Raw genomic sequence first — 24006 nt, forward strand, 5'->3', positions numbered from 1 at the left:
ATAACAATACAATACCAAGCTGTTATTTTGGAAGCACCACCTGACTTTATGGACTATATGGATTTGGAAGAATATCACGTTGGGCTTGTTCAAAGTCATTCATCATTCTCAGTTATTTTACAATGAACTGGTCTTGTTGAACTGAAATTCAATACAGATCACTTTGGAGATGACTTTGGTTCAAGTCTTCTCCTTTCTTGCAGTTGGCAGGACTTTGAAGGCATACAGCGTCAACTCCACACTCGCTGTGGGAAGTTTGGGCTCCTATTGCTATTCTAATGACCCTCACGTGCACACTTAATTTTCCAGTCTGCTAGAGGAGAGAACTGTTCAATGGCATACTGACTAAATACAAGTCATAAATGCATTTTTAGGTCCCACCCGAGACAGCACACTTGCTGTAATTGCAACAACCTATTGTTTAGAAAAGAAAATCTTAAAAGGGGCTTACAGCCCGCCCATTAATTAGTTAGTTTGTTGTCACTCTCATTACCTTAATTTACATTGGTCAGCACTTGGGGTCTCCTGTTGGTTTCCTGTCTCCCTTTGTGTGTTTGTTTTTTCTCTGGAGCATGGACCAAGTACCTCTTTCTTTTGGAATGTTTTTCTACTGCTTTCATTGCAGGAGCTACTTTTTTTGTACAGAAGCACTCTTTGTCAGCGCATGATTTTTTGGTAGCTGTGCTTCATACCACCACTGTATTTATGCAATTTCTTCGTCCTCGTGTTTTTTAGGTCTTGTCTACACAGCGCATGTGCTGTGAGATGTATTGTTTACAATTCAGTGGGCTTACAACCGTACACAGCATAACAGTAGTTGTTTTCATTGTCACTCTCATTTGCAATCTTTTGATTGCGTTGCTTCCATAGGCTTCCTTTCCTTTTTGGCATTAGCTTCTCCCTTGAGTATAGACCAGGTACATGTGTTCTTCACATCTTTGTTCTTCCTTGTCTTTTTGCACTATTTTATTTTTTAAGCATGTTGTTATTATTCCTGGAAGTGCAATCTATTTTCCTACTTTTAATACAGGCATACAGCATCTTATTTATGTTGCTTTCACCCTATCTGGCGTCTCTATTGAAGCTATAGTTACTTACACCCCTCAAACAACTGTCCTACTCTATGCCACTTTACGCGACTCAACTCTACTCTATGCCACTCCACTCTACTCTATGCCACTCTACGCCAATCCAATCCACTTCACCCTATTCTACGCCACTCTACTCTAAGCCACTCCACCTTATGCCACTCTACTCCACACAATGCCACTCTGAGCCACTCCACTCTATGCCACTCTACTGTATGCCACTCCACTGTACGCCACTCTGCTCTACCCCACTCTACTCTATGCCATTCCAAGCTAATCTATGCCATTCCACACCATTCTATGCCACTCTGCTCTACATCACTCTACTTCACACTAGTCTACTCCACTGCACCCCACTCTACTCTGTCACTCTATGCCACTCAATGCCACTCAATCCCACTCTAATCCACTGCACTCTATGCCACTCTACAGAACTCTACCCTATGCCACAGTACCAAACACCACCCTACTCTACGCCACTCTACACCACTCCACTCCATGCCACTTTGTTCCACACAGTGCCACTCTACTGCAGTTTACGCCACTCATCTCTACGCCACTCCACCCTAACCACACCTCTCTGTATGAATCTACTCAATGTTAAATCAAAAGGGGGACAGAAGAGCTGATTATTTAGAGAGGTCCTTCTCCTGTGCTCCTCCAAGTACTAATGTAAATTACAGTAAGGAGTCTTCCTCTATGGAGCAGATGCACTCAATGTTGCTATCTGACTAGTGTTCAAGTCGCTGGGAGATCTGTATTTCAGATCGTAATGCCCTCACACACCTGTTAGGGTGTCATGCTTCATCATGGCCGCTCCTCGTCAGACCGGCGTTGCAATGTCTGACGGGCCTGGTGGCTTCTTTGGCGGACTTCTTCAGATCTGAGGACGCCATATGTGGTGGGTGCATGTGAGCTAAAAAGTGGTGACTTATAATGTGTGCAAAGTGACTAGGTGTCTTAAAATAAGCACCGGACCCTTGAACGCTTTATTTCAAAATGGAACCAGGACTAAGTAAAAACAGTGGTGCTACCAGGAGATCCTAAGGTACCAGGGTAGCTTTATGTGTGCGTGGTCAACATGTTTCATGCCTTAAAAGCCCAAAAGTCGAGCGGCACTTCATCCGAACCTACATAAATGAACAAAAACCAGTAAGGCCCACAAACAATTGGAACGGGGGACTCCCCGTTTGGTGAGGATGTCTGAATGAAGTGTAACTGATCCCGTTTGAGGAACCAGCGGTGCGTCTCCACCTCGATAGAGGAGGAATATTACTTCATAGATGAAGGGGAGGGACCCGTCCACTGGAGGGACCACCGAAGCGGAGGCACAGGCGATGCCGGCTCACCTGCGCATCTCCCCGACGTCTGAATATTCCCCTTCATCTATGAAGTAATATTCCTCCTCCATCGAGGTGGAGACGCACCGCTGGTTCCTCAAACGGGATCAGTTACACTTCATTCAGACATCCTCACCTCACGGGGAGTCCCCCCGGTCCAATTTTCTGAGGGCCTTACTGGTTTTTGTTAATTTATTTAGGTCCTGATGAAGTGCCGCTTGACTTTTGGGCTTCTAAGGCATGAAACATGTTGACCACTCACACATAAAGCTACCTTAGGACCTCCTGGTAGCACCACTGTTTTTATTTAGTCCTGATCCCATTTTGAAATAAAGCGTTCAAGGGTCCGGTGCCTATTTTAAGTCACCTAGTCACTTTGCACACATTATAAGTCTCCACTTTTTAGCCCACATGCACCCACCACATATGGCGTCCTCAGATCTGAAGAACTCCGCCAAAGAAGCCACCAGGCCCGTCAGACATTGCAGTGCCGGTCTGACGAGGAGCGCCCCATGATGAAGCATGACACCCTAACAGGTGTGTGAGGGCATTACGATCTGAAATACAGATCTCCCAGCGACTTGAACACTAGTCAGATAGCAACCTTGAGTACATCTGCTCCACAGAGGAACGGACTCCTTATTGTGATTTACATGAATCTACTCAACGCCACTCTATTCTATGCCACTTCACATAGTGCAATTCTATGGCACTCTCCGTCACTCCACTCTATGCCACTCTACCTTACACCACTCTACTCTACACCACACCACTCTACTCGATGCCTCTATACTCTATGCCACTCTTCTTCACACCACTCCAGTATAATGACATACTGCTGTAGAACTTGGCTAAAAGACATTGGCAAAGCCAATAGCTCTCACATAGACCAGCCCTATTGGCTTTGCCAATGCTTGTTCTTCCACTAGTAGCACTCCATAAGTGTGCATGTGTGTGTTTGCAGACCGTCTCCCCTCCACTGTCATTTCTTGCATCCAGGCCTACCTCTTCCATCATTTCTGCCTCCTATCTTCAGGCACACCACATTGTGCAGTTGTCTTGGAAGGACCTTCCTGGTTTACCCACTCATATGACGCGAAATTCAAGTCATAGGGAGGCCCCATAGAAGAGTTGTATGGTTCTAGTCTCGGCGTGGGCTCAATATCCTGTGATTCTTGACAAATCACTCAATCTCCCAGTGCAACCTTGTGTAATGTAACTGGTTTCCAGAGCATGCCCTGCCAATGACAAAGAAATATAAACAAAACCAGGCTGCACTCACAAAGCGCAGACGGCCTATAGTACCAAACACAAACCAACAAATTCCGCACAATAAAATAGTTATGTTGTACAGGAAATACAACCTCCTTCCACTGATTTTGTTGTTCTGACTGAAAATGGCCTGTTGAGTCCTGTGTAGGCAGTGGCATAGCTGGGGGGCGGGGGGCTGTCCGCCCCGGGCAGTACTGAAGTCATGTCTGTCGACTACCACCATCTTCCCGGGCCCGAGAACAAGTCTTCCATCGGCTGCCACCAGACCCAACCCACCCCACCACCCTTACCTGTACCCAGGCGGCAGTACGTCTAGCCACGCCACTGTGTGTAGGAGATGAAAGGGCACAGCTCCTGACTATAATCATCTTAAAATTTATGGCCCATGCAACCAAGCTGTAAAATTGAGATTGCACAACTGCCGCTTGCGGGAATTTAGAAGGTTATGGCAGTTGACAGGACACACCTCTGCAATACCTCTGCTGATTCAGATTAAAAGGCACACAGGCTGACCTCCAGCACTGGCTGTCCTCTTCGCAATGGGGTTAATGGACCATAGTATACGTTATCCACGATCTGTTTATTATTAATCATTAAAAATAGGCTATGGCAAAAATATGTTATACACGAAACTCATGTCCTGATTTCCAGACAAAACGAGAACTTTTAGCGCCACAAAAAAAGGCAATCATGTAAAACACACGCAGATACCTGTATGTATGTTTAGGTATCTGTGTGAGGTTGCGCGCATTTATTTGTGGTACAACTTTGATAGCTTCTTGTATACCATATAATTACCATACGATACCGTGACACTTAATCCCATCCCATCCCTTCCAATGACATACCATATCATAGCATACTATACAAGGGCACACCATACCATACTATACGACAGGCCATATCATAACGTACCATACAATGACAGACCATACCATACAACAATAAACGATATAATTAGAGCCATACCATGCTATACACTGCCAAGACATAACATGCCATACCATAGAATGATGCACCATACCACACCATACTATACAACATCCCTAAAAATAAAACATTGACAAAGTTCATAGATCTCACATAGGTGCGACCTATTGGCTTTCCCAAAGGTTGTTTATTTAAGTTTTGCATGAAAAACAAAACAAAAAGGACAAATGAAGTAACACATCGGTGCAGTGTGGTCATTCAAGGAGAGAATCTTAAAACAGCACATATTGAAAGCATCATAGAGCTGCCTTGTTGCACAAGGGGGGGATCGTTTGAGCAATTATAGGTCAGCAACAGTCAGGGCACCCAGGTGAGACAGTTCTTGCTGTTGGGAGTGTGCTTGTATGTGTAATAGACAAGGTCCCATAGAAAAGGAGGGGTTTGAGGGGATCGGTGGTTATTTATGGGTTAACACCGCAAACCTACCTGGCATCAACTAGTGTCTATTTGTACAGTTTAGGATAGAAGATAGGCCTTGATGACACTGGGCTTAGAAGACAGTGGCATGAGCACCGCATATAGTTCCAATTGTTCGGGACAATATAGAAGTGATTGCAGCCAAAGCCCATGCTGAGGCGCTCCTTGTCTCTCTCAATAGCAGGCGACTGTCTCTTGGACAGGAGTAGCACTAGCGCAGTGAGTTTCTTATCAGGGGTGAGAATCCCTCCCACCCAACCCGACAATGTGATCTTGGGGTCTGACACTATTGCACAGCTGATCATTGTAGACAATGTTGTCATGAGAAGATGGCTTCACAATACTAACCACAATCTGATAAATTATGCACGATGCCAACTTATATGTCAATAATCGTTGTTTATTGTGAACATACTCAATAGTACAGGATAGAGCAGGGGTCTCAAACTTTTTCAGTAATAACAGTTACTGATGTTCAATGAAAAGCATCCCAAGCTACTTTTATTATTAAAGTTGTAACAACGACAATATCAGACAAGATTACATTAGTGGCCAAAATTTGCAAGATTACCACCAGCACCTCACTGCATCAGGCATAATTACCAGCATTCATCTAAGAATACTTTGTTAGTATGGAATATCTCTACATGGGTGATACATAACAGCCATAGCTACAGTGCCCGTGGAACCAAGTTAATAATATTGGTAATAAGTCTCTAAGGGCAAGATTTCTGACCGTTTTTAGTGGTTGCAACTAGGAAATAGACCCGTTTGCAACTGCTGAAAAGGTTTCTAGCATGCACCAGACCTATTTTGTGAGTTGGTATTAGGAAGCGGCATGCCAAGGGCGTCCCTTCCTAATACCGAGTCGCTAGGGGATATAAGATTGTTTTACGACCACAAATGTGGTTGCAAAACAATCACATTTACCACCAATTCCAAATTGTTGGTAAGCTACTTGCAAACAGGAAGGGGTTCCCAGGGGACCACTTCCCCTTTGTGATTGGCAGCAAAATGTTTTATCTAAGAGCAGGTAGTGGCGCCAAGGATCACTGCCTTCTCTTAATAAATGAAACTGAAACGTCTACATTTAATTTTTTTAAAGCAGCCCGTTTTCCTTTAAGGAAAACGGGCTGCATTAAAAAAAATAAACTGCTTTATTGAAAAACCAGTCACAGACATGTTGGTTTGCTGGCCACCATCCCTGTGAGTGCCCAATGGGGCGCAAAATGAAATCTGGCCCACAACTTTAAGTAATTCCTGGTGCACAGTGCAGGAAATATATTTATATAGCACTAACAGCTATGCAAGGGCATCCGGGCGCTTGAGAGAGTACACTCTACCTGAAGTATGAATGGTCCCAAATTACGTATATCATCATTTAGTATTGATTATGATTCACTTTTCAGGTGGAATGAGATGGGTTCTTCCAAGTCCTCACAAATGAAGGGTGGCAGGGTCTCCACATTGGAGGGATTGACATAGACGAGCAATGCAATTAAACAGGCCTTCCTTCAGATGACCTTTGGTCAACTTCAGCATGGATGAAGGACATCTTCTAAAGTATTGTAGGATAAATGTGTGGTCTTACAATTTGTAGGCTCTTTTTGAAGTTTGGCACCCAGTGTTCACATATGGCGGCATACCTTGCATATGCCCTGTTCTGCGATAGGGGGGCTCAGAGCAGTACTTCCCTGCTGCTACCCCATGAGGCTATCTCATACCAGGTTGCCTCAAGAGAGACCACTATCAACACAGACTATGTTGCAAATGCAGGCTGTAATTGAAATGTGGAAAAGGAAGACATAGGCTGAAAGCATCCTGTCTGGGGTTGAGGACAATGCTTAGAATTGGCAGGATCAACAAATAGAAACTAACGTAAATGTGTTTCTTAAAGGGAAGCTGCTCGTTGTTCAAGGTCTTCAAAGAGGCGCCTTCCATAAACACCCTAGCACCACCAAGAAGAGCAAAGCAAAGAAGCAGTGAGTACTTCGTCCTCCCCTCTGTTTGCGCCAGGAAAATTGTGTCATAAATGTGTTTTTTATGTTATGGTTATTTGGAAAGCTATTGAGGTAAAGGAACACTCCATAAGCTTCTTAGGGCGATAAAGTAACACCCAGTTTTGAGGGTTACCACCATGTGATATTCCTGTGGGTGTAGTTATGTAGGATAAAAGGTTTCATTGTACAAGTTATACAATAATATTACTGATGCTGTTACTTTTTTGTGCGGATAAAGCTGTCGCGAAGAATGTTTTGTAGACAAGGTGTGGCTTCTTTGTGTTTATATATTTATGCATGCATTTTTCCCCCCAGCTTTTGCCATGTTCTAGCCACCTAAGAGAACTTTACAGGGAGGGTTGAAAAGTAGGCGCCCGTGAGCACAAAGCCTTTCCTAGGGTCATTCCAATAGGCACAGTCGAATTGTTGAATTCCACTTTCTTTGAGTATCTTCTTGGTATAACAAAAAGGATGAAAAAGCCCTATATCAGGGAAGCTACCTGAATCCTGGGTCCGCGAGTGCATGGAGTTGTCCTTTGGTGCCCAGCTGGCACAATGGGTGCTTTGGTGGCTGCTCAGTGCTAGGGAGCCAGGCTTGAACGAGAGCCTAGTTTGGGGCTCCCTGGCAATAGGCCAAGTGGCAGAGATCCATCTTTAGGGATCTTATAACTTTTAGGGGGTCGAGTAGTAGGGTGAGGACGGCTTGTGTTCCAAAGTATAGAAACCGGGACATTCAGAGATCTGAGAAATCTTTCATACTTGGAATGTGCCAAATTCGCACATTATATATGTACATTGCAATTCATAGCTGGCAATATGAATAGTGATGCAAATATTGCAAACCCTTGCAATTCACAAAAGGGGGTGGTACATGACACGCCCACTCTACATGCGATTCACAGTAGCTGCTTAGATTGGTTTCCGACTGACGTGGGCAGATGGAACCCATTCACAAAGTGTAAGCTGCTTAAGGGGGCTGCACACTCCCTTTGATGCTCCTTACATGGTGTGCCTTGATTTTGTGCATTGTGACCCCTGTCCCTTACAAGGACAGGGGTTGCAATTATGGTGCATTTTTAAAGTAAATGCAGAGATACACATCTGCTGCTCCTTGCAGAGTTCTATCTCTGCATCCACAGCACTGTGAAATGATGTGTACAGTCAATCCCACCGTAACAATATACAATTCAGGCCCTTTGCGTCTTAATGCATGTGACTCCTTGTTGCATCATAAAAATAAGTTTATGCTTTGCTGGCCTATGAGATAGACTGGTCCCAGCACAATGCACGGCTGAATCTATACTGCACTGAGACCAGACCTTTTTTGTAAGTCTGGCCCAATGTGTTAAATTGCCAACTTCCTTTAATGTGTGGCTAGTGCAGTCTCATTGGGAGGTGCATGCAATATAGTCAAGGTGCTTCAGACCAAACAACAGCCAAGCACTACAATTCAAGACACTTTGGAACTTGGACCTTTTTTTTCGTGTTCAGCGTAAATATCATTGCAGTATTCACGACACGATTTTACCACTCTGAGGATCATGGCAATTTTGTGAGGGTCTCCTGTAGCATGGGCCAATAGCATTCTTAGTGAATGTATCTGCTAATGGGGTGAAGGAGAGGGTGTTATTGACAATAACACCTTGTTGTGCACCACTCATCCTGGCACTGGTTAAGGGTCCATAGCGTCAGACAAGTGGAAGTGCTGCTAAATATGCCTCAGGCAATTACTCGCTTCATTGTGTTCCCCAGACATCTCTGCCAGTTTGAAGTGGATTTGGGTGACTTCTGCATATATTCAGATATCATTCTCTTGAAGTTTCAACATGCAGCCTTTTGATACCCTATAGGCCTTGAAGAGATTCTATGACTGGTGATAGCTGAGGCTGCAGAGAGATCTACTAATATCAGCCCATACTTTTGGTCTTGTGTGTGGAACATGAATAGCTGTTTCTCAGTGTTCTGCATAAGTTCTATTCCTTCCTCTTCATGGTCAGAAATGTAACTCTGCACAGGTTGTTAGACTTTACGTGGGTGGACAGCTGCGCGGGCTGGCTGTTTTCAGTGACTTTACAATGTAGAGTGGCACAGACTGGTCTGTATTCGGAAGCAGCGATTCACACTTATTTTTTGTGACTTAATATATGTGTTTTTGAGGACTTCCCTGTAGGTTAGGGAGGTGTTTTGAAGTTGTTCAGCAAAGATCCATGAGTTGGGAGCCGAGTCCAAGATTAAGGGCCTTTGCATTGCAGATACTCACTGAAGGAGAGGATTCCATGGAGGTCCCAGGGAGGGAAATTGTAAAATGTCCCCCAAGCGCAACGAGAAAACTCTTTGTGCATTGGGCTCCTGTTACTTTGTTCTGCAAGTACCATCTCCTGCTTCAGGAGTTTGGTCTTGCAGTACAAAATACTTTGCTGAACGGAAAGGGAATCTGGCTCAAGATTTACAGGAAGCCCTAAGTTTTGATACAACTTTTTCAAGGGTTGATATGGAGCGCGTGGGTCGAGGCTAGACAAGCTCCCTGTAGATCTAGAAAAGTTATCCGGGGAATTCTCAGCATGATCCCTGTAAATCCGGATTTATTAAAGAGTAAATTAATTTAGAAAAAGGAATATGGTCGAAACAGCGGATCAACAGCACCAAGCAAACCTGATACCATCTATGTCTACTTCGACAGCAGGCTGGAAATAGGCAGACTTGAAAAATACATTGTTTTGATCTGCTCTTAACTAATACCTATGTTTCCAAACAGCATTGTGCTAATTTATTCCAACTCTCTTAAAAGATATGCATAAGGGTATTTTGTGTGTAATGAAGAATTATATTGCCAGGCTGTTATAAACTGTTTTCTAGGGAGCATGGGTCAACATATCAGCTGTTAGTTGGGAAAGCATCTAATAATTGTGGGATGTACCCCATTTGACTGCAGTTGTTTAATGCGATGGATGACATAATGCAACATTTGTGCTTCCGAGGTTATTACATCTTATACCAACTTGTCTTATACTTTCAAACTCCTGTGGAGTATGCTATAATGTGCCACAATGTCTCCTTCCAGTTTCTGAAGATGCTCCATCCTTGGCAAAGCCAGAAGTCCAGAAACGGATGCATGAGAAGCCAAACCTGATCTTAGACAGGTGCATATTGCACAAACAACCACCAATGAGAATCTGCAAAAAGGTCAAAACCTGCAAGAAAGAGAATATTCCAAGCGATCCACATTCTATGCTCTCCGAGCAGCCTGGTGGACACAGAGATGTCAAAGCTCTTGGTACTACTGCCTCAGTGGGGCATATGAATTCACCCTACCCTAAATTAGTAGTAACTAGCAGTGACAACCAGCAAGTAGAGATATTGAATGGGTTCAAAATTCCAGTATTGAAAGTGAGCAACGAGGAAAGCGGTATTAACAGGGAGCCTTCGCCCATGAAGTCTGCACACCTGCGACCCAGCACGATGAATTCCATGGCGAAGACCGAGGAGACACTACAAGGTACGTGATGTTCTGGATAGTGATGAGCTGTGCATTTTGGCTTTTATAAACATCAGCATCAAACAATGAATAACCTCAAGAGCAGGTCAACATTAGGACTGAATGACCGATCGCTGCCAGCAGCGCCACTGTCTGCTGCAGTATTGCTGCACAAGAGAAATGCCACTCCACCGGACGCAAGTCCTTCGGTGCACTACAACGGGTTCCACATTAGGTATCACTCCGTTAATGTAAGTTACTCAGACATGAGGACTTCCTTCTTTGCATTATGTGTTGCTGTTACCTTCGTTTTTTTTTTTTTACAGTAATGGAAGAATTGAGGCAAATCCACCTGAAAGTGTTTTCATTCGGGGGTAGATACTGCCAGTAAGGATGCATGAGTGGCTGGATAGACAGATGGGTCGGGTGATTGGCGGGTGCTTTTCAGGCACAGTAAGATAGGAGCTTCCATGAGGAAGTTGAGGGGATTCAATGATCATTTTAGAAGGATGCTCCTAGTGTATTTCACTATTTGTATTCAGGGTTGCCGCTGCGTTGTTTGTTCTATTTGTTCACATATTATGTTCAAAGTCACATAGCTCACTGCATGATTTTTCATATCTTTTTTATGATACAGTTGTCTGTTTTGATGCAATATATATATTCAGAATTTGACTACAACTGCTTTTTTAAATTTTCTTTAAACTGTTCAAAGCTTCATGGATTTTATATTGACTGCCCATATACTGTCATTTCAGACGAAAAAAATTTAAATGTATCAAATTTGCCTGTTGAATCACTCCTGGTAAATTACGTTGTTTATATGTCAACGTAACACAGTTTCTCTCCATGGATACAAGGTCGTCCTATTTACATGCTTGACCAGTTATCCATACAGCAGAGTTTAGGTTCTTTACAACAGCAGGGTTGGGGCACATTGACTCAGCTGAGGGTAGGCAGATGTGATTCAATAGGCTAGAGACCCCTTGGGTATTTTTATGCGGGCGATGATGAACTTGTGGAAAGGCTCTTGTAAATCGACAGGGCTCGGGATGATAGGATTTCACTGAGTGAAGGTTCTGGTAATACAAATGGGTGGACACCACAATAATAAATTTGAGTAGAGACTTCTGTGATGCAAAGACATAAATCCTCATATGATACAGTGTGTTGGAATCTTCTGTGATGCCCTTGTATGTGCTCTAAATGGCTGGAGGCCCCATGATGTAGTTTTGCAAAGGTACCTTTTGGGCGCAGACACTTTCAGTAGAATTCCAGTGATCTTCCTTTGATGTATTTGGATAAAATTCCTGGGATACCTTTGGAATGAATTTTGATTTGATGTAGCATGGTGTAGGCATCTCGCATATATAGGTAGATAAACACCCTGGATCCAGCTGGGCAAAGCCTTGGTGTCCAGTGGTTAATTTGTTAAAGAATAGGTGCCAGGCCCAATGTTTTGCTTAAAAGCCCACGGCCAGCGCTATGGAAGTCAGAGTGCTGTATCTAAAGCTTGTGTAGACGTTATTCCACCTCATGCCTCTTTCATCCAAAAGCAGCTATTCCATGACTCTTTATCTCAAACATAATTTCCCACTTTGTCACTTTTTTTTCTTTTGCTTCCTCCCTCTGCCCCTGTTTTGTGATTTTCTGTCTCCTGCTCTGGATCAAAGTCCTTTGCGGAAAAATAAGTGCTGGACCCCAAAAATAAATACCATTGGGCCCACCTGCAACCACCGACCCAAATTAAGCACTGTCGGTGCCACTGAATGCAATGTGGCAAAGGGACTTTTGGGACAGTCTGCGTGATCTATTTTGTTTGAGATTCCGGAGTCCCATCGGGATGGAGGCTCATGTGCTATAGACACCGGCAGTCTAGTTTTGGTTGATCCACTGTGATGTAGGTTGGTTGGAGGTGCATATAAGAAAGTTAAAAAAACAAGCTTCTAAAATATTTGAATGGAACCTTCCATAATGTAGTCAAGTTACTGCTCCTGTGATAAAGTTCACAGGACGCACATGTGATGCAGTTAGATAGAAACCTGTAATATGTTGGCAGCCAACATCCAATGCTCGACAGCCTCTTTTGATGGGATCTGTTGAACCTCCTTTTGATGCGGTTGTCGTGAGACAACTCTTGTAATATCGCAGGGTTAATCCTTCCCTAAGACAGTTGAGTTCAACATTTTCCAATCTAGTGGGCCGATTCACAGAACTAACTTAAGACAAAATCCTGAACTTACTACTTTTGGTATTCACAGAAGTTAGGATTTTGTCTTAAGTTTGTCTTAAGACAGACTTAAGACAGACTTAAGACAGACTTAAGACAAACTTAAGACAAACTTAAGACAAACTTAAGACAGACTTAAGACAGACTTAAGACAAACTTAAGACAAAAGTAGTAAGTTTAGGATTTTGTCTTAACTTAGTTCTGTGAATCGGGCCCTAGCTGAGCTGATGCAAATGACTGAACCACTTCTGACACAGTTGAGCCAAATGTTTTCCGATGCCGCTGCGTTGATACAGTTGGGTTGATCCTTCCCTGATGTAGCCAAGTCAACCATCCTGTGATGCAATGTAGTTGACCGTCTCCTCTGATATCTTTGAAGGTAACCTTTTCTGATGCAGCTGAGTTGAACCTTCTTTAATGCAGCCGAGTGGAACCACTTCTGATGCTTTCCAGTGAAATCCCAGATGCAGTTCGTCAGGAACCTCTGCGGATAATGACATTGTGATCTCAGTAAAAATACACATTCCATGGGAAGAGATGGGGCTGTTATGGCATGATTTCGGCGGACAAAAGTCCTACTGCAATTCTGCACACTTGCTTAATGCAGAGCTCCTCACTCATGCAAAATGTGTATCGTACACTGAAAATTTGTTTTTACCAAGTGTTACTTGCTATGTTTCCACAGAAAATTTTGAATCATTGAATTTTCTGCAGAAAAGTAGAGGTCTTATTTGATGTAGATTTTGACAACATAGGGGCATATTAACAAGGGCTTTATCTCCGCTTTTTTGGCTTTAAAAGCCAAAGAAGCGGAGATAAAAATATCGCCCTATCAACAACAGGGTGCTAACATGCAAAATCGCATGTTAGCACCCTTTTTCACTACGCTTCCATTTGCATCTCTAATGAGATGTAAAGTGGGCGTCCCAGAGCAAAATAATAGGAGAAATGTCGCTAAGCGACATTTCCCCTATTATCAAGCTTCACGCTAACCCTATTAGAGACAAAAAAAAGCAGCGCTAACCACGGTTAACGCTGCTTTTTTACGTCTGCTAATTTTCAGACTTATGTATACAAAAAGAGAGAACTGTGAGTCAGAGAAAGGTTTTGTGACTGTAACATAACCACTCAGCATGTATTGATCAAGATATAACTGCTGTCAACAAGGTACAAAATGTGTCAATAGGTGTGTGTATGCGTGAGAAAGATTCCCATCACCCACAGCAAGTGGCTCGCTTCATCATTTGGGAACCTGGGAGCTTCACCAAAGAACCATCCTCTACCAGTTATGTTACAGTCACAAAACCTTTCTCTGACTCACAGTTCTCTCTTTTTGTATACATGAGTTGAATTGGGGATTGTGAACTGTTTGAGTCCTTAAACCACATCCCTTGGACCCCTACTCTTCTTGAGATAATTTATTAAATTTTCAGACTTAGCCATGTAATCCAATGGGAGGTGGATTACATGGCTAAATCCACCATGAGCTATCAAAAAGGATATCCCTATCCTTGTAGTTTTATCACTGCATTACCAGTGATAACCTCCCAAAATGCCGCTATCGCTGGATTTTTTATCGCCTTGGCGGTTAGCGTTGTTAATAACGCGATAACCAGGCGATATTATCCAGCGATAGTGGGCGTTCAAAAAAGTAACGCTAAGCGCCCTTAGCGTTAATTTTCCCTGTTCCTTGTTAATATGCCCCATACTTTGTAAAAACATTCGAGGAAAGCAACACACAAGGAAAAACCTGGGAGTAGAATTGTTTAGCGATGAGAAGATATTTAGTTAAACTCTTACTAGCACAGAGAAACTGATTGGCACATGTTGTGAGTGTAGGTTGGCATTTTCCCTCGGTAATTGCATTTTAAAGCCCATTATTTACTATCAGTCACTGCCACTGATGGGCGATGACACTAACAGAAACAAATGGTTGAAAACGGTAATCCACAGGACAAAGGCATGTTTTATGGGCCCCCGCAGAAAGCTTAATAAACTTTCAGTACATTGTAGAACTGACTGTAAATTTGTCTTCCTTTCTTTTTGTGTTTGCAGTGCAGAAGCCGGTGGCTGGCAGCAGGAGGGTGGCACCCGTTCTCATTACTTTGGGCACCCTGTTGAGAGGATCTGTGTTCGTAAGTCTTTCCGCTTGTCTTCTCATCCACAATGCCCCCTGACAGATGCCCACTGGCACAGGGTGCCAGCAAGAGGAGTCCATATGGCTCCCAAGCCAAAAATGTGTTTTCCATTCAGATCTCCCACAGGGGGCAGGATTTAACCTCAGTGGTGACACTGGACACATAGCCAGTGCCAGGATACCCTTGTGGGTGATAGTGTGCTTTACAAATGCACATAACATAAGCAAATGCCAAGAAGAGGCAGACTGGACAGATGGATGTCTGGTTAACCCCTGCCTGTCTGGATGACCATCGACTGCTTTCTGGGCTCAGAGGATCCTCAGCTCATACAGCCCTTAAAGCAGCCATCAGGGGCAGCATATATTTTGTGTTTTATAAATACATAGATGATTTACTGCTGTGGAGAAATAAGGCTCCTCAGGTCCACAAGAGAATCTGAAATCTTGTAATATTTCAGTGACTTTCTTACAGAGCACTCTGGAAGATCTGTCTTTTTTAGACAGCAGATTTGGAAAAATGTCAAATGAATGGTTTGACCCCACTGCTGCTTGTCAACATGTGTGTCTGTCATCGCCATTCGGAAGCAAAGAAGATGTTTTGTTGGGTTTGTGCCAGTCTCATTGCAGACATTTTTAAAAGTGCAGCTTCTTGACGAAGAAGATAGATGTACAAGATTCACGTACACCTCCAGCCACCTGAGACACACAAACACACACACAACACACACCTGCAGCCACTTGTAGAAGCACATGTACCTTCTACCGCAGATACACACACACACATCCACCCGCCCACCCTGTGGTGTATACAGGAATGAGACAAAAAACAATTCTGCTGTCTGCAGGAGCACACATACCTTCAGCCATTTGCAGTTAACACATGCACCTTCTACTGCAGATACACACATACCTGTATACACACACACTCTCTCTCTCTCTCTCTCTCTCTCTCTCTCTCACTCACTCACTCACTCACTCACTCACTCACTCACTCACTCACTCACTCACTCACTCTGTGGTGTACAGGAAAGACCAAAAACAATTCTGTCAGCCATTTGCAGTCAAAACATGTACTTTCTGCCGCAGAGACACATGTGTGGAGACACACATGCACACACCTTCTGCTACCCGAAGAGGTGGCCCTCCTACGATCCACAGAGGGCAAAATCTATCTGCAGAGACATATGCCCCTCTTAAACGTTCAGTAGACACAAACACGCACACTCTCTACCACCTGCAGGCACCACACAAAACCTCTGCCATTTGCATGCACACAGCTTTGTCTCTTGCAGGCATACACAACTTCTACTTCTGCCAGACTGGGTCCAGGTTTGAAGAGAGAAACAGGAAAGCCCATGCAGAGTGGTGTTTACAGGCATCTGTGCCGCAAGCAGGATTAAGTTTAACGCTTCCTGTTGGTAACATAAGGAGTAACAAAGATAGGCAGCGGTACCCAGGGTCTAGTGGTGGACTGTGGGACCTTTAATACTGAAGGGGATAATTGAACTCTGAAGCAGGGAAGAAGCTAAAAGGAGACAAGATGGAGGCATCTTTTTGGATCTACCTCTGCCCTTGCTGCACCACCTGGCCAATATCAGTCTACAATGTTGACTACGGAAGGCGGGGCTAAGCAGTGCTTCCAATCACAGGAGGAACTCAAGCCTAGCAGAACCAGATCTGTTGAGCCACAAAACCCTGGCTTGGAGGCATTATGCTTTCAAAGGAGGGCAATGGGTGTATGTAATGACCTGCGTGTCATTGTGTTCTGTGCAAAGGGGTTCTTGGTTCTAGAGCTTTCATCGTGTTCAAGTGTCTTTAGAATTCCCACAGATCAGTTGCTGCTGGCACTGTGTGGATAGGACATTATTCCTGTAGTTACTCAGACATGCTCCCAATCCCCCACGCACTCTAACATCCCATCCTCCCCCTCCCCTATTACCCCGACTCCTTACCCCCTGCCTTCCCTCCTTCCTCCCCACCATGAATGCCTTCCTCTCCTCCCCGTTTCCCCTTCCACTTCTATTCCACCTCCGGCCCCTTCATTTCCCCCTCCGAAAGCCTGTTCTCACCCACAGAAATGTAATGTAATGTAATGTAAGCAACACTTGTATAGCGCAGCTGACACCCCAAGGGTATCCTGGCGCTTAGATTACCAATCAGCCACTGCATGTAACTAAACTGAGATAGACAAGGATCTAATCTCTGGGAAACAATCTGGTTTTCAGTTCCTTCCTGAAACGTGACAAGGTGTTCAGTTGTCTAAGCTCCGGGGGTAGAGCGTTCCAAAATCTGGATGCTGTAAAGCTAAAAGATCTGCCACCCATTCGAGCTTTATTGACATGGGGAACACAGACCAGATTAGCAGAGGAAGAGCGCAAGTGTCGAACAGGGGAATACCATACAAATTTCTTTTGCAGCAGTTTAGGCCCAATTTTATGTGTTGCCCTGTAGACAATACAGAGCGCCTTAAATTGGACTCTCTGCGCAATGGGCAGCCAATGTAGATCCTTTAAGGCCAATGAGGCCGAGGCTCTACGTGGTCGATTTAGCGCCAATTTAGCAGCCATGATCTGTACTCTTTGTAATTTTTTTAATAGGGAAGCCGGGGCACCAAAAAGGAGTGCATTACAATAATCCATTCTGCTTAGAACAATACTCCGCACCACTTGAGGTCTAGCAAGAGTAGGTAAAAACGGGAGTATCTTCCGAAGAGCTCGGAGCAGAGATAGACAAGTGTTCACCGTTTTATTCACCTGGGAATCCAATTGTAAATTGCTATCCAGCATCACTCCTATATTGCGCACTGTATTAGTGGGCAATAAGGAGTTGTTAGCCGGGCCTGGCCAGAAGTCTACTGGGAGTGGTCGCTGAATTTTACCTGCGGTACAGCACAGGACTTCAGTTTTCCCCCCATTTAAATTGCAATGAGTTCTCTTTCAGCCATTCTGCTGTTCTGTGCATACAGTTGTGGAATTTTTCTAAAGGCACTGCTTTATTGCCCTCAATGGAGAAGACAAGCTGAGTGTCATCCGCATAGTTTATGACATCAATGCCAAATGATTTTATTAAGATAATAAGTGGGAGAAGATAAAGGTTAAACAAAATTGGGATGATAGCCGAGCCCTGTGGAACCCCATGTTTAACATATCTAGTCTGAGAAGTAAATGGCGACAGGGTCACTGTCTGCTGCCTATTAGAAAGATAAGAGTGCAACCAGTCCTGAGCCCTACCCACAACACCCATCTCCTCTAATCTCTTAACCAGGATCCGGTGGTTAACCTTATCGAACGCGGCCGACATGTCAAGCAGCACTAAAAAGGCTGTCTGACCGCTGTCAGCCCGCATTCGCAGGTCATCCAAGACTGCCACCAAGGCAGTCTCAGTTCCGCGTGCAGGGCGAAATCCAAATTGGACTTCGTCCAGCAGCTCATTATCCTCAGCGTATTTTGAAAGAGATTTACTCACTACCCTCGCCAAGATCTTAATCGGATACGGTAGCAGGGAGATGGGTCTGTAGTTGGAGGGACATTGGGGATCCAGTGTAGCCTTTTTTAACAGTGGAGAGACAACTGCCTTTTTCCAACAGTCCGGTACTACACCATTGGTTAGGGATTGACAGCGGATTTGATACAGATGCGGAAAGAGTTCACTACCAAACAGTTTTCAGAACTTGTGTGGAAGTGGGTCCATAGGGGAACCTGAAGAGATGCCAGCTGCAATTGCATTAAATTCCTCTTGTGAGGGAACCTGGAATTGATCCAAAAGTGTCATTTGTTCCCTATCAGTTATACCACAGTTTATTAAAGTGTCATTACCAGTGTGCTGGTGCGCATCATCATCCGTAGAGGATTTTAGTCCATTTAAGATTTTATTGATTTTTTTCCTCAAAAAAGACTGCTAAGTCATCACATAGTTCTTGTGATGCCGGAATTTTAGATTTTGCACAGTCTGGGTTGGAAAAACCTCTTACTAGGCTAAATAAAGTTTGAGATTTATTAGGTGAGTGTAAAATGGTCTCCTCAAGATATTTGGCCTTGGCTTTGCCTATCGATTCTTTATAGATGTAAAGCAATTTTTTTAAGGCTACTTTATCAGTCTCTAGGTAATTCCTCCTCCATTTCATTTCTGCTTGTTTACAACTAGTCTTCATCAACCTTAGCTCTTCATTATACCAGGGGGCGGAAGCTTTTTTATAATTTTTGGCTTTCCTCAGAGGAGCTAACTGATCTTGCGAGTTGGTGATTTGATGACATAGATTCAAGTTGTTCATCTCCACTGAATCATAAATGACAGGCCTATCATCAACAAGTCGGGGAAGATCCACTAGTTTTAGAATTTTAGACCATTCTCTACTAGTTCGAGTAACGGTCTTATAAGCAGCTTGTTTTTGGCGATTAGCTAAAGAACCAAAAAATGGTCTGTCCAGCATAACGGAAGCATCTCCTTTACAGCTGTGTCTTTTTCACCAGCAAACACAAGATCAAGCACATGGCCCTTCTGATGAGTAGGATGTAGTACCAGCTGTTGGAGGTTAACATACTCACAGGCCTGGCAAAGCTCTTTAAAAGCTTTGTCAAGGGTACCATTCTCCCAGAGATTAAAATCTCCAAGGATCAGTAACTTAGAATGAGAGTGCGATAAATTATATATCGCATCAATCAGTTCTTGATAACCATCGGCAGCTCCACCTGGAGGTCTGTAACAAAGTAGTCCTGTACATAGAGCACTACTGGTATCCTTAAGTGAGAACCCCAGTGATTCAATCCCCGGAATATCCTCTACACAGAGTGCGGTGATAATCCAGGTGTCTTTATGAATAAATCCTACTCCTCCCCCTCTCCCATCCAGCCTGGGCTTATGGCAAATTTTATAACCTGGGGGGCAGACTAAGCCCAACTCAACTTCTCTGTCTGCTCGTGTCCAAGTTTCTGTAAGAAACAGGACATCGAGGTTATGCTCTTCCAATAATATATAAATCTCCAGGTAATGTTTAGCCAGGGATCTAACATTGATCAGTCCATAATTAAGAGTCTCTGATATGGCTTTCTTAAGGAAATTCTTACCGCCAGTGCCACTTTCATTAATCATGGTCCTATCTCTCCGAGTATAAAGTCGGACAAGCTCATCTCTAGAGTAGACCAAAAGGGGGGCAGTTGGAGCAGCATAGCTGGTGCTGAGCACGTCCGGAGTGTGGACGGGCGCAGACGGGTTTGCCGTCGGTGCGCCCGCTGCGCGCGCGCGCTGCACGCTTGCATCTCGTCCATTAAATATGGAGAGTACAAATGAGCAACTAGAACGCTACCCAAGATGGCGGTGCTTCCGGTGACTCGCTCTGACAGACGAGTACACCAGCACATCAAGGGAGCGTTAAGGGAAAGTGACTGAGTGCAGCAGGAACAGTAGGTGCAACAATAAGTAAAAAGGTTTCTTTTAAAAGTAATTTTAAAAAGTGACCCAATGCCCAACTAGCAAGATATAAGCAGCAGTTATATTTTCAAAAGTCACAGCAATTCGATATCTCAACTATCCCTGTGAAACGCGCAGCGGGTAATCTCGTAACTAACCACGTGCTTGCATCTCGTCCGTTAAATAGGGAGAGTGCAAATGAGCAACTAGAACGCTACCCAAGATGGCGATGTTTCCGGTGACTCGCTCTGACAGACGAGTACACCAGCACATCAAGGGAGCGTTAAGGGAAAGTGACTAAGTGCAGCAGGAACAGAAGGTGCAACAATAAGTAAAAAGGTTTCTTTTAAAAGTAATTTTAAAAAGTGACACAAAGCCCAACTAGCAAGATATAAGCAGCAGTTATATTTTCAAAAGTCACAGAAATACTTACCGCCCCCTACCCCTGAGGATATCCCTCTCCTTACCAGTCACATCCTCCCAACATCATTTCCCTCGCCCCCTAAGGTCTCGTATTTCCTGCCCCCGTCACACATCCTCTCACACCCTCCAACCGTAGCTCTCCGCCTGCCCCCCTCGCCCACCAATTCCTATTAACAAACCCCCTCACAAAGCCAATACTGAACTCCCCCATCACCCCCTCCCTTCCAATTATGTCCCATCTCCCTCTTATATCCCAATCTCTACTCAACATAGAACGCGTCATCTCTACATTCTCTAGAGATCTTTCTCGTCTTAGACTAGATTTCAATGCCCATAGGACCAAACCCTCCCTTATCGGGTCAACGCCCACTGGACTGGCCAAAACAACACCTCTAATGACAAACCTTGGAGAGCGACTCCTCCCACTGCCGTTTGCATAGACCTCTCCGCACCTCCAGCCATCTCTCCCTGGCCAACCTCAATAACCTATGCAACTCCTACCCGCCCCCCAACTCTCCAATCAATAATCTTCAGCCCCCCTACTCCAACATTCCTGTTATATTGGGGACTAACAGAATTCCCCTCTCTCCCGGCTCTCCCAGACCCCAGCCTCAACTAACCACCATTCACTCCTGCCCTCCTCCCAAATGTAACCCCAAACCTCTCACATGCATGCTTGTTAATTGTCGTTCCGCTGTCCGACACGCCACCGAAATTTCTGAAACTATCCTTAGTGAATCCAGCGACATTGCGTTTCTAACGGAAACCTGGCTTAACGATCATTCTACGAGCATCCTGGACTTACTCTCCCCTCCAGGATATTCTATTCTTAGAAAAGATAGAATTGACAGAATAGGTGGTGGTTTAGCCATCATATTCAAAAACGAAATTCAGATTTCTCTTGTTAATAACTCCGAACACTCCACATTCGAATATCTTGAAGCTGAACTTAAAGTTCATGGCTCCCACCCAATTTGCCTACATAATATCTACCACCCTCCTGGAAACCCACTACCCTTTGTCGATGAGCTATCCAACCTTCTAACACAATCCTCAATATCTAAGTCTAAAAATCTCTTCCTTGGAGATCTAAACTTCCATTGGAATGATGCCGACAACCCCACTATCACCCTCCTCACCAATCTCCTCAAGATCAAAGACCTCATACAACTATGTCAATCCCCGACTCACTCCAAAGGAGTCATCCTTGACACTATCATTACTAATAAGGACCTGGCCTTCTTATCCAATATTGTACCCATCGACTGGTCTGACCATCATCTCATCCTGTTCACCATAGCTGCCATGGCACCTCCCCTCCCCACCAAAATCATAAAACCTAGGAAACTGACCCGAAATCTAAACCTCATCCCCCCTACAGTACTCGAGTCCAAACTCTATGCTCAACTTCTCCTTATCCCTCCCTCACAAAACGCGAATGAGCTTACTGAGCACTTTAATAATACCCTTGACCAACAGGCCCCGATGAAACTAAAAAAATCTAAGAACTAACCCGTACAAATCATGGTTTAACTCAGAGCTTAACAAAGAAAGACATTTAGATTGACGTAAAGAACCTGGAGACAGCATCCCTCTCCCACACATCTGGCTTTACTCAGACAAGCCAGATCATCCTATAAGAAACACATTTTTAACGAAAAATCATCCTTCTGCAGATCTCAACTCGATCGGGCAAAGAACAGACCCAGAGAACTGATCAACATTGTTCTTAACCAAACTTCTTCCACACCACCTATACCATTGGCTTCGACCTCCAGATGTGAAGAAATTGCTCTCTTCTTCTCGGATAAAATCGCAAAGATTGAACAATCCTTCCTATCAACTCGGATCCCTTCCACCGCCCAAATCACTCCAGACATCCCCTCTATAACTCTCTCCTCATTACCCGCACCCCTGGATCACACTACTCACACCTCTTCCCAGCTTACCCCTTCTCCCCACTCTCACCTTTCCTTACACACTTCCTCTATAATACCCGCCCATAATCTCTCCCCGCATTTACCCATTTCCACTCCTCTTGAAACCAATCACACTAACTCGCAACTAAAAAACAATGCTTTCTGGCATAATTTCCAACCTGTATCTGAACACGATGTCTTTAACATCATTTCTAAACTTAAACCTTACTCCCACACCAAAGACCCCCTCCCCTCTAATCTAGTCCAAGACCTAAAACACATCAATACCCCATCCTGGACCTCTATCATTAATACCTCCTTGGCCTCGGGTTGTGTCCCCACCTCCCTTCAACTTGGACAAATCACCCCCATTCTTAAAAACCCTATGGCTGACCCCAATGACCTTAACAATCTCCGCCCCATCTCTAACCTCCCCCTGCTTTCCAAAGCCCTTGAAAAATGTGTCCTTCTCCAATTAGATGAACACATTGATAAATTCAACTTACTGGACCGCCTACAATCTGGCTTCAGAAAAGGCTGCAGCACTGAAACTGCTATGCTCAACATTGTCGACGACATACACCACTCCCATGACAATGGCAAGACCTGCCTACTAATCCTCCTTGATCTCTTAGCTGCGTTTGATACGGTCAACCATGCGACTCTACTTAATGTTCTCAGAGATCGTTTCGGCCTGAATGGCACAACTCATAAATGGTTTGTCTCCTACCTCCAACACCGATCACAGCAAATTAAAATACACAACTGCCTATCTAACCCCCCTCCGGTCTCCCTTGGAGTTCCCCAAGGATCTATTCTCTCTCCCTCTCTCTTTAATCTTTTTATGGAACCCTTCACCCTCATACTTAAACAAGCTGGGATCAACTACCACCTATACGCCGATGATACCCATAGCTACCATAAGAGCAAAACCCATGCCGATATCTTACACCTCAATAACACCCTCACCAAGATTCCAATTAAATCATCTCAAACTTAACCCCCAAAAAACTGAAATCATTCTCTTCTCCCCTAAAAACAACCACCTCCCCATTCAATCCTAGATCTCTGACCTCAATGCCCTCAACTGCTCCCTATCCCTTACCAACTCAGTAAAAGCCCTGGGTATCTCCCTTCACACAAACCTAACCCTCAATATTCACATCAAAATCTCTGCTAAAGGAGCCCTCTTTACCCTCCGTCATCTAAAGAAGATCAAACCCTTCATCCCCATGGAAGATTTTAAACTAGTTGTCCAATCTCTTGTCCAATCGCACATTGATTACGGCAATGCCATCATCACCGGAAT

The 24006-nt window shown here is 44.2% G+C and overlaps 1 protein-coding gene across 1 annotated transcript in view; it reads left to right on the forward strand.

Annotated features, from left to right (window-relative positions):
* Positions 1-24006, forward strand: part of LOC146797456 (cyclic nucleotide-binding domain-containing protein 2-like) — a 120080-nt gene that overhangs the window by 65479 nt on the left and 30595 nt on the right. Inside the window, exons 10-12 of the mRNA XM_085624480.1 lie at positions 7005-7089; positions 10169-10603; positions 14868-14947. Of these exons, the coding sequence (XP_085480606.1) occupies positions 7005-7089; positions 10169-10603; positions 14868-14947 (600 nt within the window). The remainder of the gene's footprint in view (positions 1-7004; positions 7090-10168; positions 10604-14867; positions 14948-24006) is intronic.

This window comes from Triturus cristatus, chromosome 9 (assembly GCF_964204655.1).
Source record: "Triturus cristatus chromosome 9, aTriCri1.1, whole genome shotgun sequence".
In the NCBI taxonomy this organism is placed as follows: domain Eukaryota; kingdom Metazoa; phylum Chordata; class Amphibia; order Caudata; family Salamandridae; genus Triturus; species Triturus cristatus.